Below are 17,815 nucleotides of genomic sequence, written 5' to 3' on the forward strand. Positions count from 1 at the left end.
TGGCTTCTTCACATCCTGCGGTTGCAAGGAGGGGCTCTTCAAACCTGGCACCTTCAACTGCAACTTCCATTTGCCTGGGTAAAGAATCCGCCTGCAATACAGGAGACACAGGAGACGCAGGTTCAATCCCTGGGTCGGGGAGGTCCCCTGGAGAAGGAAATGGCAACTCACTCCAGTATTCTTGCCTGAAAAATCCCATGGACAGAGAAGCCTGGAGGGCTACAGTCTGTGGGGTCATAAAGAGTAGGACGCAACTGAGCAGGCCTGCATGCAAGCAAGGTACAGAATGAAAAAAAAAAAAGATGAGAAGGATTTTGCTGCAATCCTAACTGTCCAGCCACATGAGGGGCAGCTCCCGTCAGCCACCGCTTCCTGCTGCTCCAGATGTTCCAACAAAGGCCTGCTCCTGGGGAGAGTCAGGAAGGGATTTCTGTAATCCCTTCGTGTATTTGCAAAATCAGCCAGGAAAGATTTGAAGCTGGTTACTGTTTTGTTTGCCTTCATTTACTCCCTCTCCTCACCTCCAAAGGCAGGCTCCAACCTAATTCGATAATCCTACCTAGCCGGTAAACTTCCAAGCCATAATTATTCTCATCCTCACACAAACCTGCTCTTACTATCATTATCCTTGGAACCCATGAACCCTCAAGCATGCAGGCCAACACCACAAGGATGCCTCCCTCCTCCCAAGGGCCCCGCAAGCCTTCCTTAGTTATAGCTGTGAAGTATTTTGAGAAACCTGAATTAAAGTGCTAGAGAAAGCAAAACACACATTTATTGCTCATCTTGGAAAGACAACAGCCATAAGCTTCCAAAACTCTCTTTGATTAGCATAATCTGGGGGTAATGAATATGGATATTGTCAATAGTCACTTAGAAGCATGTTTTCTTTTGCACATTTTGTTCTCTCCAGTAAATTTCCAACCAAGGAAGGAAATGCCCCAAGTCCCTGCCTGCATCAATAAAGCTAGCACTCAGAAGAATTACATGGGGAGAACAGAGCCAGGAAGGAACTCTCACCACCTTCAACCTTTCTTCTAGTTGATTTTCAGTGTTTTCACCATGATTTCTGATTATCAAATAGAAATTCTCAGTTCCTCTAACCCATCTGGTTCTTTTCTCAGTGTCCTTATGACAGTTTCTGATGAAGGGCTGATCAGAACAAATATCCCAAATGGTATCTCCAGATAGCACAGCATCCATAGTCACTGCCTGAAAAAGACAGCTGCTGAGAGGCACAGGTACCTGCCTAGGAAGAGAAAGAGGAAGTACCTGTGGGCCTTGGGACCTCATGTGGAAAATGGCAATGTGACGTCAGTCAGGGTTTCTCCAGAGAAAGAGAACCAAGAGTATTTATAGAGAGACTATGTATATGAGGACATCACTTCATGGGAAATAGATGGGGAAACAGTGGAAACAGTGTCAGACTTTATTTTTCTGGGCTCCAAAATCACTGCAGATGGTGACTGCAGCCATGAAATTAAAAGACGCGTGCTCCTTGGAAGGAAAGTTATGACCAACCTAGATAACATATTCAAAAGCAGAGACATTACTTTGCCAACAAAGGTTCATCTAGTCAAGGCTACGGTTTTTCCAGTGGTCATGTATGGATGTGAGAGTTGGACTGTGAAGAAGGCTGAGCGCTGAAGAATTGCTGCTTTTGAACTGTGGTGTTGGAGAAGACTCTTGAGAGTCCCTTGGACTGCAAGGAGATCCAACCAGTCCATCCTGAAGGAGATCAGCCCTGGGATTTCTTTGGAAGGAATGATGCTAAAGCTGAAACTCCAGTACTTTGGCCACCTCATGCAAAGAGCTGACTCATTGGAAAAGACTCTGATGCTGGAAGGGATTGGGGGCAAGAGGAGAAGGGGATGACAGAGGATGAGATGGCTGGATGGCATCACTGACTCGATGGACGTGAGTCTGGGTGAACTCTGGGAGTTGGTGATGGACAGGGAGGCCTGGTGTGCTGCGATTCATGGGGTCACAAAGAGTCGGACACAACTGACTGACTGATCTGATCTGATCTGATCTGATGTATATGAGGAGGGGTCCTTACAGGAATTGGCTCACATATTATAGAGGCTAAGAAGTCCCATGATCAGCTATCTGCAGGCTGGAGAACCAAGAAAGCTGATGGCGCCAGTCAGTCTGATACCAAAGGCCTGAAAATTTGGGAGGGGCCAGTGGTGTGAGTCTTGGTCTAAGTCTGAAAGCTCAGGAACCACAAGACTTCCCTAGTGGTCCAATGATTAAGACTCTGTGTTTCCAATGCCAGGGGCACAGGATCAGTCCCTGGTCAGGAAACTAAGATCCCACATGTTACATGGAGCAGCCAATAAATAAGTTACTTTTTAAAAGAACCAAGATCACCAATGTACAAGACAAGGAGAAGATGAATGTCTTGGCTCAAGCAGAATCAGTGAATTCACCCCTCTTCTGCCTTTTTGTTCTATCAGGCCGTCAGTGGATCAGACGATGTCCACCTATGCTGTTTCGTCCTAATCTCTTCCAGAAACACCCTCACAGACATATCCAGAAGTACTAATAGTTTACCAGTCAGCTTGACACAAACAATTAAGCACCCCAGGCAGCATCTGGTTTTCCACACCAGCACTGCAGTCATTATTAACAGGGCAGTGGACCCCCACCCTGCAGTGCAAGGATGAGCAAGGGAGCTCGAAGGGATCTCTATGCTGATGCCACAGCTCAGACCAATTAAACTGGGGTCCCTGGGCTTGAGGCCAAGCACCAGTGTTCCTGAAAGATCCCCAGGTAATTCCCCAGTGTAGCCAAGCTGGAGACCCAGGGCGGCCATCAGCAGCAGGCCCACACCTCACTCCCCTTTGTATGCTGGTCCTGGGATTGACACATCAGACAGCACGAGCCTTCAGTGAACCTCGCTGCACCAACAATGATCTTTTTAATAATGTAAATCACATTGTGTTGCTCACCTTAATAAAATCCTCCCGTGGCTTCTCAAGGCTCTTAGAGTCAATGCAAGCCCCTCATCTTGGCTTGAGAGACGCTCGGCAGTACGAGCTTGCACACCTCAGGCGGGAGAAGGGAAAAGTGTTAGTTGCTCAGTCATGTCTGACTCTTTGCCACCCCATGGGCTGTAGCCCTTTTCATACCGTTTATGGGGTTTTCAAGGCAAGAATACTGAAGTGGCTTGCCATTCCCTTCTCCAGAGGACGAAGCACAAGCTGGAATCAAGATTGCAGGGAGAAATATCAATAACCTCAGATATGCAAATGACACCACCCTTATGGCAGAAAGTGAAGAGGAATGAAAGAGTCTCATGATGAAAGTGAAAGAGGAGAGTGAAAAAGTTGGCTTAAAACTCAACATTCAAAAAAAGAAGATTATGGCATCCGGTCCCATCACTTCATGGCAAATAGATGGGGCAAACAATGGAAATAGTAAGAGACTTTATTTTTTTTGGCTGAAAAATCACTGCAAATGGTGGCTGCAGCCATGAAATTAAAAGACACTTGCTCCTTGGAAGAAAAGCTATGACTAACTTAGATAGCATATTGAAAAGCAGAGACATTACTTTGCCAACAAAAGTCCTAGTCTAAGCTATGGTTTTTCCAGTAGTCGTGTATGGATGTGAGAGTTGGACCATAAAGAAAGCTGAGCGCCAAAGAAATGATGCTTTTGAATTGTGGTATTGGAGAAGACTCTTGAGAGTCCCTTGGACTGCAAGGAGATCAAACCACTCCATCCTAAAGGAAATCAGTCCTGAATATTCATTGGAAGGACTGATGCTGAAGCTGAAACTCCAATACTTTGGCCTCCTGATGTGAAGAACTGACTCACTGGAAAAGACCCTGTTGCTGGGAAAGATTGAAGGCAGGAGGAGAAGGGGACAACAGAGGATGAGATGGTTGGATGGCATCACTGATTCAATGGACATGAGTTTGAGCAAGCTCTGGGAGTTGATGATGGACAGGGAAGTCTGACATGCCGCAGTCCATGGGGTCACAACTGAGCAACTGAACTGAACTGGACTGCAGCCCACCCAGCTCCTCTGTCCAGGCAAGGAATTTCAAGGAATGTCCAGGAATTTCCCAGGCAAGAATACTGGAGTGGTTGCCATTTCCTTCTGCAGGGGATCTTTCCGACCCAGGGATGGAACCCGGTTCTTCCTCATTGCAAGTGGATTCTTTACAGACTGAGTCACCAGGAAAACCCTCAGGCAGGAGAGCTGAGACTAACACTCTGAAAGCAGGGCCAAGGGCCAGCTCTGCCCTGATGTGCTTCATGACTTCAGAGGAGTTACTGGACCCCCAGCCTTCTCTGCCTCATGTGTCAATGCAGGTTTGCCTAGGATTCGATTAGTTGACACGCATAACACTCTAACATGGCACCTGACTCCTCCTCATCACCCTGACCCAGTGTCACTCAGTCCCCAAAGCAGTCAAAGCACTAGTCTCCCCTCTGACCCGGCTCTGCAGGACACTCTCCCTGACACCTGGCATAACTTCCCACCACTCGGGAGCCAATGCTATGACTACAGAGACCCTCTCACCCCTTCACTGCCCTGTTTTATTTTCTTTATAGCCTGTATTCATTCACCAGGGCTGCTATAACAAAGTATCACAAACCGCATGACTTAAACAACAGAAATGCATTGTCTCACAGTTCTGGAGGCTGCAAGTCTGAGATCAAGGTTCAGAAGTGTGGGTTTCTTCTGAGGGCTTTGAGTAAAACTCTGTTGCAGGGCTCTCTCCTAGGTTCTGGTGGCTGGCTGGCAGCCCCTGATGTCCTCTGGATGGTAGATGCATCACCATGACGTCTGCCTACATCTTCACATCCCATGCTCCCTGTGTGTGTGGCTCTGTGTCTAAATTGCCTCTTTTTATAAAAACACCAGTCATGTTGGATTAGGGTCCCATCCTACTCCAGTATGGCTTCATCTTAGTTACCGCTGCAGAAACTGTGTTTCCAATTGAGGTCACTTTCTCAGGCACTGAGGGTTAAGGCTTCAACATATAAATTTGGGGGGAGGGGATGCTGTTCAACCCATAACATACCTTCATCCCTCTCTAGAATGATCAGGTTTTATTTTTCTATCTGTGTATTGAATTATCTTGTCTCTCCTCACTGAATGTCATTGCTTATATTGCCTGATTGTTCTGCAATGGCCATGCTATGCCCTTGTCACACACAAAAAAATAATAAAATATAAGCCTTTCAGAAAAAAAAAAACAAAAATGAACCTTCTCCCTTGTACTGTGATTTGGGTGACTATCATCTCCAGTTCTAGACTGGAAACTCCATGAGAACAGGGACAGTGTCTTTGCATCCCTGAGCTTAACACCATGCCTGCTCATAACAGATGCTCAGTACATACTGGCTGGGTTGGATTAAACAGATATGTACATTGATTTCCCCACAGGAGCTCAAGAGCTCAAGTAGAGCACTGTTCTTGCAGCCTTCCAGATATACCTTTTCTCAAAAATCTGGAAATCTTAATAATGTTAGCACTCTAAGCTTTTGAATGATGCTGCCATATACAGTGGCATGATTCAACTATTCTGATATCTTAGATGTTGTCAAGAATTAACACACAGCATGAAGCAATGCTGTCAAATCTAGGAGGAAATTAAACCAGTAGGTCCATCACCCAATCCCTGTGAACTAAACTGCGACGTTTTACCTAATTCTTCTAATTAGGTTGTGTTTGCAATGTCTTTAGAAGCAGACAAGTGTTACATCAAGTGCTAAGTAGTATTAATTAATAATATTGGTAGATTACACCAGTTGGTACTTGCTGTAAATGTAAATGTTCTAAGCCTATCAGTATAGTACCTGGGATCAATGTTCTAGCTGTACTTTAAAAATTCTTCATAGAATTTTATAAAGCCTCTGACTTCCAAGTCTTCCCTGGTAACTCAGATGGTAAAGAATCAGCCTGCAAGGCAGGAGACCCGGGTTGAATCCCTGGGTCAGGAAGAGCCCCTGGAGAAGGGAATGGCAACCCACTCCAGTATTCTTGCCTGGAGAATTCCATGGACAGAGGAGCCAGGTGGGCTACAGTCCATGGAGTCACAAAGAGTCGGACATGACTTAGTGACTGACACTTAAACACTGACTTCCAAAGAAAGTAGCTTCATAAAATCTTTGCATTTTCTGTAACTACTTGACCAAATTTTATAAATCATCTATTACAACAATTCTCAAATCTATCAGACCAAGCATCTCTTTTTTATAATAAATGTTTTGACACACCCTTCTTTAATGTCCTAAAGCAAAATTCATGAGTAACCTGCCTGTATATAACATATTTCAGTATATAAACACTCAGGCAAGTACAAATATTGTCCTAAGATGATGGCATTGTATGAAAAATCACTGTCAACATGCCAGTTTCAAATGGCACCTTTGCAGACTGTTATAGGTGTATTGAATGGGCGATGCAGTACCATGGGTTGCAGTGAAAGGGGGTCTTGGTTTTCCAAAATGGTGATGAACTCCTTTCAAGTTCCAAATTAAAGAATTTACAATCTTCCTTCAATACATTCTATAATTGCCTTCCTGGAAAAGCCAAGAGACTGGTCTACTAAAAACATCCAAAATAGTCTCATGTGCTTATATGTTAAACAGGGATAGGTTTCAGTTCTTGTAGGTGAAGAATCATAACCAGATTCTTCACCTACAAGAATATCCAATGAGACATCTGAAGATAGTATGACACCACCCAACACATTTAGCATCTCTGGGCCCCACCAAATGCCATGGGCACTGCCCCTACCCCAATCTCTGAGAGCAAAAAATTCTCAAAACTTTCCATTTCATTAGAGAACAAAATTCCAAGACAATCCCATGGGGTGGCTCTGCCCCTCTTGAGATCTAACTTTACATCTTTATATTAAAAAATGAGGATTTGTGTCCCCAAAGAATATGCTCAAGAATCACAGACCAAGCCTTAGCAGAGCCAGGTAAGAAGCACTTGCGGATTGACAGAAGAGCACCTTCCACCTGCCAGGCATTGTCTTAAGATCTTTCTGTGTATGTGTATCCAACTCTTTGCGAACCCATGGACTGTAGCCTGCCAGGCATCTCTGTCCATGGAATTCTCCAGGCAAGAATACTTAAGTGGGTTGCCATTTCCTTCTCCAGGGGATCTTCCTGACCTAGGGATAAAACCTGGGTCTCCTGTATTACAGGCAGATTCTTTACCATCTGAGCTACCAGGGAAACCCCTAAGATCTTTTTAGACAAACACTTATTTAATTCTCACATCAACACAAGGCAGGAGGCTTGACCATCCCCATGGTACAGTTGAAACTGAAATACAAAGACATGACATAACTTACTGCAGGTCCAGTGGCAGAGCCCTAACTCAGACCACCCTCTTCAGAATGACCATGCAACATAGGGCAAACTACTCATTTAGGACTGGAAGGGACACAAAGCGGGAAAAGCAACCCTCTGCATTATGAATACACCCAACAGATCAGTTCCCCCAGTTCAGTGCACTGACCTCTACCTATGTCTCCAAGTCATGGTTTGTTCCCCCCTTGGTCTCACCTTCCTCCTTCTTGTGTGTTTCCTGCAGACATTCATGCCCAGGAGAAGGCTGCTGCAGGTCCCTCTGGACCTTTCCTGAAAGGGAGATCCCCATTCACTAGATGAGTTCCAGAAGCATCCACTGAGGTTTCTGCAGCCCACCTCTGTCAGCTGACCTTCACCACTGCCTGTCTCTCAGGATGAGTGGCTTCCTCACCTCCCTCGACCCCCGGCGGGTACAGTGGGGGGCCGCCTGGTATGCCATGCACTCTCGGATCCTGCGCACCAAACCGGTGGAGTCCATGCTGGAGGGAACTGGGGCCACCACGGCACATGGCACCAAGCTAGCCCAAGTGCTCACCACCATGGACCTCATCTCGCTCGGCGTCGGCAGCTGCGTGGGCACAGGGATGTACGTGGTGTCTGGGCTGGTGGCCAAGGAGATGGCAGGACCCGGTGTCATTGTGTCCTTCATCATTGCAGCCGTCGCGTCCATACTGTCAGGTAAGCATCTCGATGAAGGCGAAGGCCGCGCTCGCAGGCCTGTTTCCATTCCTCCCGCTCTTCTGGAGTATTCAGTAGTGAGAGGAGTGAAATGGTAGACCTTTTTGCTTTGACTAACAGGGAGTTCACTAGGTTTGGCTCATTGGAGTAGCTTCCTTTTCCTCTGGTTTCTCCATCCAAATACCCTGGTGCCTAGCTACTGCCCAATGTCTCATTCCCTGTCACTCCCAGTGGCTCTATTTTTATTCTAAGTCTCCTTTCATGGGAAGGTAGGTCAGTTCCCTTTGTGTGTGTGGTGGGGGTGGGGCAGGATATAGCCAAGATATAAATAATAAATAATGGATAGGCAGAGTAGCAAAATGACACATCAGTAAACCTGATGTGATTGGGACTTGACGAGCCTCAAACTGGCATTGTGATCACCAAGGAGGAGGAAACCAAGCTGGAAATATAAAGCCATTGTGAGAACCACAAAGCACCACCTGCTGCAAGCGTCTCAACAGCTTGATATTCTGCAGTGGTAGCCCAGCAAGCACCTTCTCTCTCCTTGAGAAAAAATCGTAAAGCTCATTTGTTTGTTTTTTTAAATAAGGCACCGGGGCTTACATACTGATAGTTTATGAAACTGTGCTATTTCTTTTTCCTCTTTCTTCCTCTTGAGTTGGGGTCCACAGTATTTTCCCAGAATGCCAGGGATGGGTCAGTGGAAACCCTGAAAAAGAAGGGAAACGTCTTGCTCTTAACGCTTATACTGCAAAAGCTCAAGGTGGACTTGAGGGTGGCAAATCACGTGGGTCAACTCATGTCTTGGCAATGAATGCTGTGGCCTCTTCAACTGTTTCTGGAGCAGTAAAGGTGCTGACTTATACTGAAGGTTCTGTGTACTAATGCATACGACCACAAGGAGAGTTCCACACTAGTATCACACATCCAGGCTAAATAGTCTTCATCTTTATGGGATGCACAGGCTTCCCGGGTGGCATTAGTGGTAAAGAACCCACCTGCCAATGCAGAAGAAGCAAGAAACGTCTTCCCACTAGGTTGGGAAGGTTCCCTTGGAGTAGGAAATGGCAACCCACTCCAGTAATCTTGCCTGGAAAATTTCATGGACAGAAGAGCCTGATGGGCTACACAGTCCATGGGGTCACAAACAGACACAACTGAGCATACATCCACACATGCACACATATGGGATGCACAGACCAGGGACATGCAACCACAAAATACACTGGTTTACATTTGTCATCTTTTTAATGTGATGAGAAAAGTAATTCCAGACTGATTTGAAAATTTATCTCCTGCCATGGCTTATATCCTTGTTGGTTTTACCACTATCTTTTCCTTAAGTCATTCTCTAATATGCATGAATATCCTAATAACTGAGATTCCTGCAGAAAAGAGGATTTTTTTCCTTATAGATGAAAATAAATTTTATTCACATGAATGAATCCTGTGGATGCTTGAAATTCTATTAACCTGATTGCAATCATTTTCAAACTTGTTTGGCAAAGAAATTATCTGGGGGAGATGCCAGATTCTTACTCACCATAAATTTATAAATCTGAAAATGTCAGCATACAGAACAGAATAGCAATGGTAAGACAAAAGGCAGGCATGTAACCACAGGTCCTACAGAGGGCATAGGGCAGATGGCTAAGGTCCTGCCTGGTCAATGCAGACCACTTGCTCTCTGCTCAGTCGCTCACTTGTGTCCAACTCTTTGTGGCCCTATGGACTGTAACCCTCCAGCCCCTCTCTCCATGGAATTTTTCAGGCAAGAATGCTGGAGTGAGTTACCATTTCCTTCTCCAATGGATCTTCCCAACCTAGGGATCAAACCCACATCCCCTGCGTTGGCAGGTAGATTCTTTACCTGCTGAGCCATCGGGGAAGCCCTACAGTCTCCTCTATGTCCCATTCTATTGTGCCCCAGTCCCCCAAACCCATAATAGTTCCCACAAGTGAATCCCCACAGCTTATCCTTCATGGTGCTAGCTTGCATTTAGAAATTAGAACCAGGCCCAGTCACATTCTGGGAGCCTCTCCCCTTCTCATCATTCTCATGTGTAACCTAGCCCAGGGCTCTGGAGGGAGTATTGACACCACAGATATTGGCAAACACTACAAATCAGCATTTGTTTGTTTGTTGTTTTCAGAGAGTGAGTTGTTATACATTAACCAGCACATCACTGGCCTAGCTTCTCAGAAGGCCCCAGTACTATCCAGTAACTTCACCAGGCACCAAAAGAAAGTCCTGCTTCTCCCCCATTAGGGACACTCCTCTCTGCACCTGGTCTCAGCCATAATCCTGCTCTACCCTTCGTAACAGACACCTCCTCACTGAGGCCAACCAGAACCTTCCCTGAGTTCCCAGCCAGGGCCAGGACCAAAATAACTGTGCCAAAGTTGGCAGTTTTACATTAGGTTTCTTCATCCAGGCCTCTCACTCTATGATCCTTGGTCACTAAACCAAGGAAAGCGCCCCTCCACTGTGTTCCTTCCACTCCCACATCGTGACCTCAGAAGTGCCTCCCGCTGGACCCAGTTCCCCACCACTTCTCCATATCACAGGAATCAAGCTCCTGTCTACCCTCAGGCTTTTTAATACATGGTCCCTTTCTACTCTGGCCTTAAGCAGAATGGTTTTAATTCGCATTTCCCTAATTATGAATATTTGAACATCTTTTTGCATTTATTTGCCATGCATATATACTCTTTGGTAAAGTATTTGTTCAAATCTTTTTCCCATTATTTAATTGGAGTCTTCAGGGTTTTTTTTAATCAACTTTTTAAACTCCTTTATATAGTTTGTATACAAGGCTTTTATTAGATGTGTGGTTTTACAAACATTTTCTCTCAGCTTGTGGCTCATTTTTAAATTTTCTTTTGATTTTGTTTTCTTTTTTAAGATACTGATGCCCAGGCTGTACCCCCTAGAGATTCTAATCCAATTCAGTTGGATCGGGGTACAGCCCAAGGATCAATGGCTTTTTTTTTTAATTCCCTGGGGAATTCTAATGTGCAGCCCAGGTTAAGAACTACTCCATTATAGGAAACGGGACTTACCTATGGAATAGCCATGACCTACAAGAAAAGGAAACATATGCTAGGATAGAAACTATTTGGCCAGCAGATTCTTAAGAGAATTTTGCCCCTGTGGCATCATCCTCCATGCCATGCAAACCAGTTTATGATACGGAACAAATTCAACTAAGAGAGGGAGCCACTTTCTCTATAATTGGACAAGATTCAAAGCTACAATAACTTCCCAGGCTCCTCCTTCCGTTCCTGCCCCAACACCACAGCTGCCCACAGCCTATCACAGGTAGGAGAAAATTAATCAGAGGAAGCAGCTTGGGCTGTAACCTTTACCCTTCATCCAAAAGGTCTTATCTACTCTCGAATAGCTCAGCAGTGCACATCCAGACCCCATGCCTGTGCCAAACCTTAGAAACCCTTTGTGTATACCAGATTGTATAAACCAGATAGGGGAAGTAGTTTTCTCTCTGGTTGCCACTGACAGCTTTATGAAGAGATGAGGGATGAAAGCAGGATAGTTTTCAGAGTTTCTCTAGTTCAGCTGGCTTGGGATGAAACACAAAGCAAGGTCTCCATGCCAGCGACAACTAGCCATTCAATGCAACCTGCCCCGAGAGGCTCCTGTGGACGTGAGTGGGGAAATCAAACTTGTTTATTTTCAGTTCTTTTAGTATTAATAAAATTGAACCTCAAACAGAGTATAGGTCTGAATGACTCCTAAGATTATACACTGTCTACAGTAACTCTTTGAGCCCACATCTCGGGGTGGGGGGGCGTTGTAAGGATTAAATGACAGTAAGCATTCACAACCTCAGTCCCCTGGCTGGTACACAATACTGATAATTTTTATCTGCTCATGAAAAACAGTAGCAAAAATCTAATAAGATACAGTTTGAGAAAGCTGTATTGGGTACCCACTATATGCCAGTCTCAGGACAATAGCGGAAATAAATAAGAAATTGTCTCTACCCTCAAGGACCAATCACTTATTGGGTTCATCTCCACTGTTGGAGATAAACACTAAACCTGATAAGTAATTACAGCAATAATAGTACTGATAATAACAGTGGCAGCAGAAGCAGCTGATTTGAGCACTTCCTGAGAACCAAAAGAGTTCTAAGTGATTTACACACTATTGTACTCAGTCTTCACAACAACCCTATGTGGTAAGTGGTGTTATTGTCCTCATATTACAGATGAGAAAAAAAGGAGGCTTCTGAACAGTTTGGCAATTGGTTTAAGGTTCTTGCTTAAGAGGTGACAGAACAAGGAACAGCATGAACAGTCTGACTCCAGTGACCACTTGGCACTCAGTTTACGGTTCAGCACTAGGGTTGATCATTTGTGTTGATCATGTGAAAGACTCTCACTCACTCTTTCGCATCTTCTCATCCATCATCAGGTGAGCCCTGGTAACTGAATCCCCGGGGAGGTGGTAAGGGGAGCAGAACTCTTTCCCACAGATGAGGCTCCCAATCTCCTTCCTGTGCCGGTTCTATAGATCTTCACAAAGTTTAAGCTGGGCTTCCTCGTTCTGGTGTTCATCTCCGGTTGATTTTCATGGCCAAAGAGATCTCTAAAGACTTAGGGTCTATTTAGATAGTTTGGTGAGCTTCCCCTCCTCAAAAGCAGAGGTGAGAGGTGACCACCAGAAGGGTTGGCCCTTCTGCAACCTGTTTTCAGTGGCCTAGATCGCTCATTCATTCCACAAACTTGTATTTACTAGTTCCTCCAAACATACTTGAGAACTGCTCTTAATCACTAGGGGGAGTGGGAGAGGCAGAAACATTGAGAGGGTAGAGAAGAAATGCAAAGATGAACAGATGCGGTGCAGCCTTCAAGCTTCTTGAAGACTAGCTCTCCAACATATTGTCCAAATACACAGCTGTAAGTTGGAAATCTTAATAATGATAGCGGCTGCCCCTGATGTTTGTAAAGTCTGTAAGACATCAGTTAGTAAACACTTGATAAATGTTAGCCACTACTGTTATTACTGTTGTTATTATTATTCTTAAGCGAATACTGTGCTTTAGGCACCACGCATATACTACTTCATTTAATCCTCTCAGCCTCCCTGCTAGGCGAGAATACTTTTCCTGTTGTATAGCTCACCATAATAGCTAAACCACTGGGCACTGATAACACGCCTGGCACCAGCTGAACACCAGCTGCACAATCCTCCCAACAAATCCTACAAAATAAGTACCACTGTCAGATTCACCTTGCAGATGACAAAACTGAGGCTCAGGGAGGTTGGGTGACTTGTCCAGGACAACAAAGTAGTCAGAGGCAAAAAAGGCAAGTCTACATTTGATTCTGCCTTCTCCAGAGGCTGTTACCCCCATATTGCTTCATGCAGACACACACCCCCATAATTTAAAAACTCACCAGAGAAAACTGAGTGAATCAAGGAAACCTCATTCTTTTTTTTTTTAACTAAAGCTTCATTCTTATTGGGATTTTAAAAGAGCCTGCAGCTCACTCTGTTCTATTGATTAAATGAGTACTTTTCTAGATCAAAACTTCTGTAACCTGGGTCATGAAACTGACTTCAAAGTTCAGTGCCTTTCCGTCACCTGTCGGCAGTGAGAAGGGTACTCTGAAGTGCAGGCAGCTCTTCCACAGGGGGCTGGATTGACAGCCCTGTAGGAAGGCTGTCAGTTACCAGTTCAGGAAAGGTGAGCACAATCTAATAGAAATATGCAAGTTTCTCAGATCACTTAATGTGAAAATGAGCTTCCTCCAGCAAACCCAGGAGAGGCTGGGCTTCTTTTACATCTTCTCCAGCACTGGCTGGGGTGGACAGGGCATACTGAGAGCACCCAGCGTGGCTGTGGGAGGGACTGGCCGCCAGCTTGGCAAAGCAGAGATGTTGCAGAAGACAGGAAAGAACTCCGAGACAAGGGTCTTGGCATGGATGCAAAGAAACAAGACAGGCACACATGAAATAGTCGTGGCCACTGCAGGAGACAAAGGGCCTGGGACACCCGGGATCTGGTCCAGCCCTGTCCCCCAGCAGCTTGGGACCCTGGAACAAGTCATTTACATCTTGTGCCCTCAGTTTCCTCTTCTGCAAAATGAAGAGTTTAGATTGAAAGCGAAAGTGTTAGTCGCTTCGGTCACATCCAACTCTTTGTGACCCCATGGACTGTATCCCAACCACGCTCCTCTGTCCATGGAATTTGCCAAGCAAGAATACTAGAGTGGGTTGCCTTTCCTTTCTCCAGGGGATCTTCTGGACCCAGGGATCAAACCTGGGTCTCCTGCATTACAGGTGGATTCTTTACCATCTGAGCTACCAGGGAGGCTTGCCCATATGAGTTAGGGTGAAAAAAGAACCCAGGGAGGGGAACGATTTGTAAAGAAAGGTCCAGCGCCTCAATTCCGCCCCCTACACATAGCCCAGTGCCACATAGCATGGGAGGGATCAGTCCCAGAGCTGACATACCTCACTTCAAGCCCTGCCCAGCCATTTACTACTTGTGAGACTTAAAAAATTCCCTTACCTAGGGCTCCCCAAGCAGGTTGCCAAAAATGACAGATGTGCCAAGGTATTGCTCCCTTAGCCCTCAGGGCCACAGGAGGTGGCCAGGCTTGTCACTTGTACCTGTGAACAGCCTCATCCCTTTACACAGGACCTCCTGACCACAATGACCATAAGCGTCACTGTCTAGGTGTATTCTGTCAAGTGGAAAAGATCAGGGAGTCCGGAGAACCTATCTAGATCTTGACCTCAATTTCTGTAAATGGAATAATGACAGTCTCAGCACCATTATGACCTTGTGAGATTCAGATCATGTATGGAAAGCGCTAAGCAGAGCTGGTGCATGTAGTCAATGTTTAGTAATGTTCGCTATTATTTTTATGACTATCACTACTGCTGACCAGATCTCCAACCTAACAAGGCTAGGCTCATTCCTAGTGCAAATGAGCCATCTGTGGTTCAGATTCGGAAGTCCCTCCACACACACCTAGCAGAAGACCCACCTCTTACCCACCCTTTCTCCAGATAAACCTTGGGCGAAGAGCTTGCTTTTGCTTCTGAAGGTATTTGCCAAAGAGGAACTCTATCTCACAGGGACAGTCCCTTCAAACCAGCTGTGCTTCAAAACATACAAGAAGACTGTTCCTCAGAAGACAAGTAAATAAATATATAGAAAAATTCCAAAAAATTCCAAACTGTAGTAAATGCTCCTTGGAAATTAAACAGGGTATCATGGCAAAGTACTCTCTCTCTCGGAACAAATGGTATTTAAGCAGCCTCCATTCTGTGCACTGAAATAGGGGCTAGAGATGAGTCAGGCACAACAACCAAGGATAACCACCTGATGCAGGAGTGCAGATGGAAACCATGAAGAGCAGTTGTGCCAGGCACCAGCTCTCGCCCTTGGAGGCCTGGTAAAGGCAGACACTGTGGCCGACCACAATAGCTCAGGGACTGCTTGTGCCAACCATCTGCTCTAAACATCCTGTCCCACTCTAGTGTCCCTCTTCATGCTGCCTGGTCACAGAGGCTGGGTTAAGGGGCCAGGGCCACCCAAGTGAATCAGGGAGGGCCCTGAAAACTCCCCAAGCCCTGGCAAAGAGGTGAGGTCACCAAAGCAGAGGGAGTATGAAGAGAAAAGAACTAAGGGCAAGACTTTGTTAAATGGCCACAGTCAGATGGAGATGGAGAAATAGGAAGCAACAGTGGAGAAAGAAAAATGTAGGCAGAGGAATAGGAATGAAACTGAAGGAAGAATAGATTCTTACACAAGGAAGTGAAGAATGCATAAGTGCTGACATCCCAAGCCACAGGGACACTGTGAATGGCCTTTCCAGTGGACTGCCTACACACTGGAGCGGGCCACTTCTGGGCCCTTAGACAGACACTGTAAGACAAAGGGTAGAGGTGGCATGAAAAAAAGAACAGCAAGCAATAAAGTGAACCTTTGATTTAACAACCCAGGGAATGCATCATCCTGGACACAGCCTGGGCCTGGGCTTTACTGCGTGTCCGTGGGTGACTGTATGTGTGTGAAAAGCAAGCATCACACATGTTTCATGCTCTATTTCACCATGGCCATTGACAGAGACTTCAGTTCAGTTCAGTCACTCAGTCGTGTCCGACTCTTTGAGACTCCATGGACCACAGCATGCCAGGCCTCCATGTCCATCACCAACTCCCAGAGTTCACTCAAACTCATGTCCATTGAGTCAGTGATGCCATCCAGCCATCTCATCCTCTGTCGTCCCCTTCTCCTTCTGCCCCCAATCCCTCTCAGCATCAGAGTCTTTTCAAATGAGTCAGTTCTTCACATCAGGTGGCCAAAGTATTGGAGTTTCAGCTTCAACATCAGTCCTTCCAGTGAACACCCAGGACTGATCTCCTTTAGGATGGACTGGTTTGATCTCCTTGCAGTCCAAGGGACTCTCAAGAGTCTTCTCCAACACCACAGTTCAAAAGCATCAATTCTTCGGTGCTCAGCTTTCTTTATAGTCCAACTCTCACATCCATACGTGACTACTAGACATAGACTTGGGTCCCAAAATTCCATGCAAAGTAGTTGAAAATATAGAAATATTTTGTCTATAGAAAAATGTATATAGAAATATACATTTACGTAATTATGTATGTATACACATACACACATAAATATATCTTTATATCCTATCAGTGCTCCAGGAATTTCCTATTCTGGAATGAATTCAATAATAGCCCTTTGCAACCTACTGTGTAGTACAGGGAACACTGCTCAGTGTTCTATGCCAGCCTGGCTGGATGGGAGGGGGTTTGGAGGAGAAAGGATACTTGTATATGTATGGCTGAATCGCTTCACTGTTCACTTGAAACTACCACAACATTGTTAATTGGCTCTACCCCAATACAAAATAAAAAGCTTAAAAAAAATAATAGTCCTTTGCTATTCATCTTTTTTTTTAATCAGAGAATAATTGTCTTACAATGTTGTGTTGGTTTCTGCCATACAACAACGTGAATCAGCCATAAGTAAGCATATATCACCTCCCTCTTGAACCTGCCTCCCACTCCTTGGCTATTTATCTTGAGATTTTATTTATAAATACCCCAGTTTATAATTTCCTAGACTTTTTAAGGAAAATAAACAATGCAGTAAGTTTCTTTTATGTATAAAACATGGATACAAATGCCTGCTCCTTTGCAAACACATCTAAGCATGTTTTAATTATGAGAGCACTCGACATGATACATCAGGCCAAAAGCACTCCACGTTCCCCTTGGAGGGAATGCCTCTGTCAAGAAGCCACCAACATATCCAAGGGATTCACTGCTCCATTCACTGGAGTGGTCTTACAGAAGAGTCAGCTAAAATCCCACCACTCCTACTGCATTCAGTAGGGGCTGTCTAGTTGGAAAAAACACATCAGGACCACTTAGATGAGAATCTGGCAAGAGCAGTAACCCCTGGATCCTGGTCAGCTGTGCCCAGTACTATTTGATACACACACTATCCTTCCTACCTCATGGACCAGTAGGCAGCAACACTCACTCCTAAAATACAAACTTCAGACTTATGCCCTATGGAAGACCAAACTCTTCTAGAGTTTGTGAGCTAGAGAGCAGAAACAGGGCTGGAAAGGAAGGGAGGTGAACGTGGTAGGCGTTCATATCCTGGGAGGGAGGACAATTAGAGAAGCAGGAGCTGCCACCAGGTCCCCACACCCAGAAAGTTCTCTCTAACTGCCTCCCAAATCCTGAGCCTCTCTCTGGCCCTGCTTTGCCCTCCCTGCATGT

The 17,815-nt window shown here is 45.3% G+C and overlaps 1 protein-coding gene across 1 annotated transcript in view; it reads left to right on the forward strand.

Moving 5' to 3' along the window:
• Positions 1-17,815, forward strand: part of SLC7A14 (solute carrier family 7 member 14) — a 110,463-nt gene that overhangs the window by 51,367 nt on the left and 41,281 nt on the right. The window contains exon 2 of the mRNA XM_006055309.4: positions 7,568-8,022. Within this exon, the coding sequence (XP_006055371.2) occupies positions 7,719-8,022 (304 nt within the window). The 5' untranslated portion in view covers positions 7,568-7,718. The remainder of the gene's footprint in view (positions 1-7,567; positions 8,023-17,815) is intronic.

This window comes from Bubalus bubalis, chromosome 1, assembly GCF_019923935.1.
Source record: "Bubalus bubalis isolate 160015118507 breed Murrah chromosome 1, NDDB_SH_1, whole genome shotgun sequence".
Classification (NCBI taxonomy): domain Eukaryota; kingdom Metazoa; phylum Chordata; class Mammalia; order Artiodactyla; family Bovidae; genus Bubalus; species Bubalus bubalis.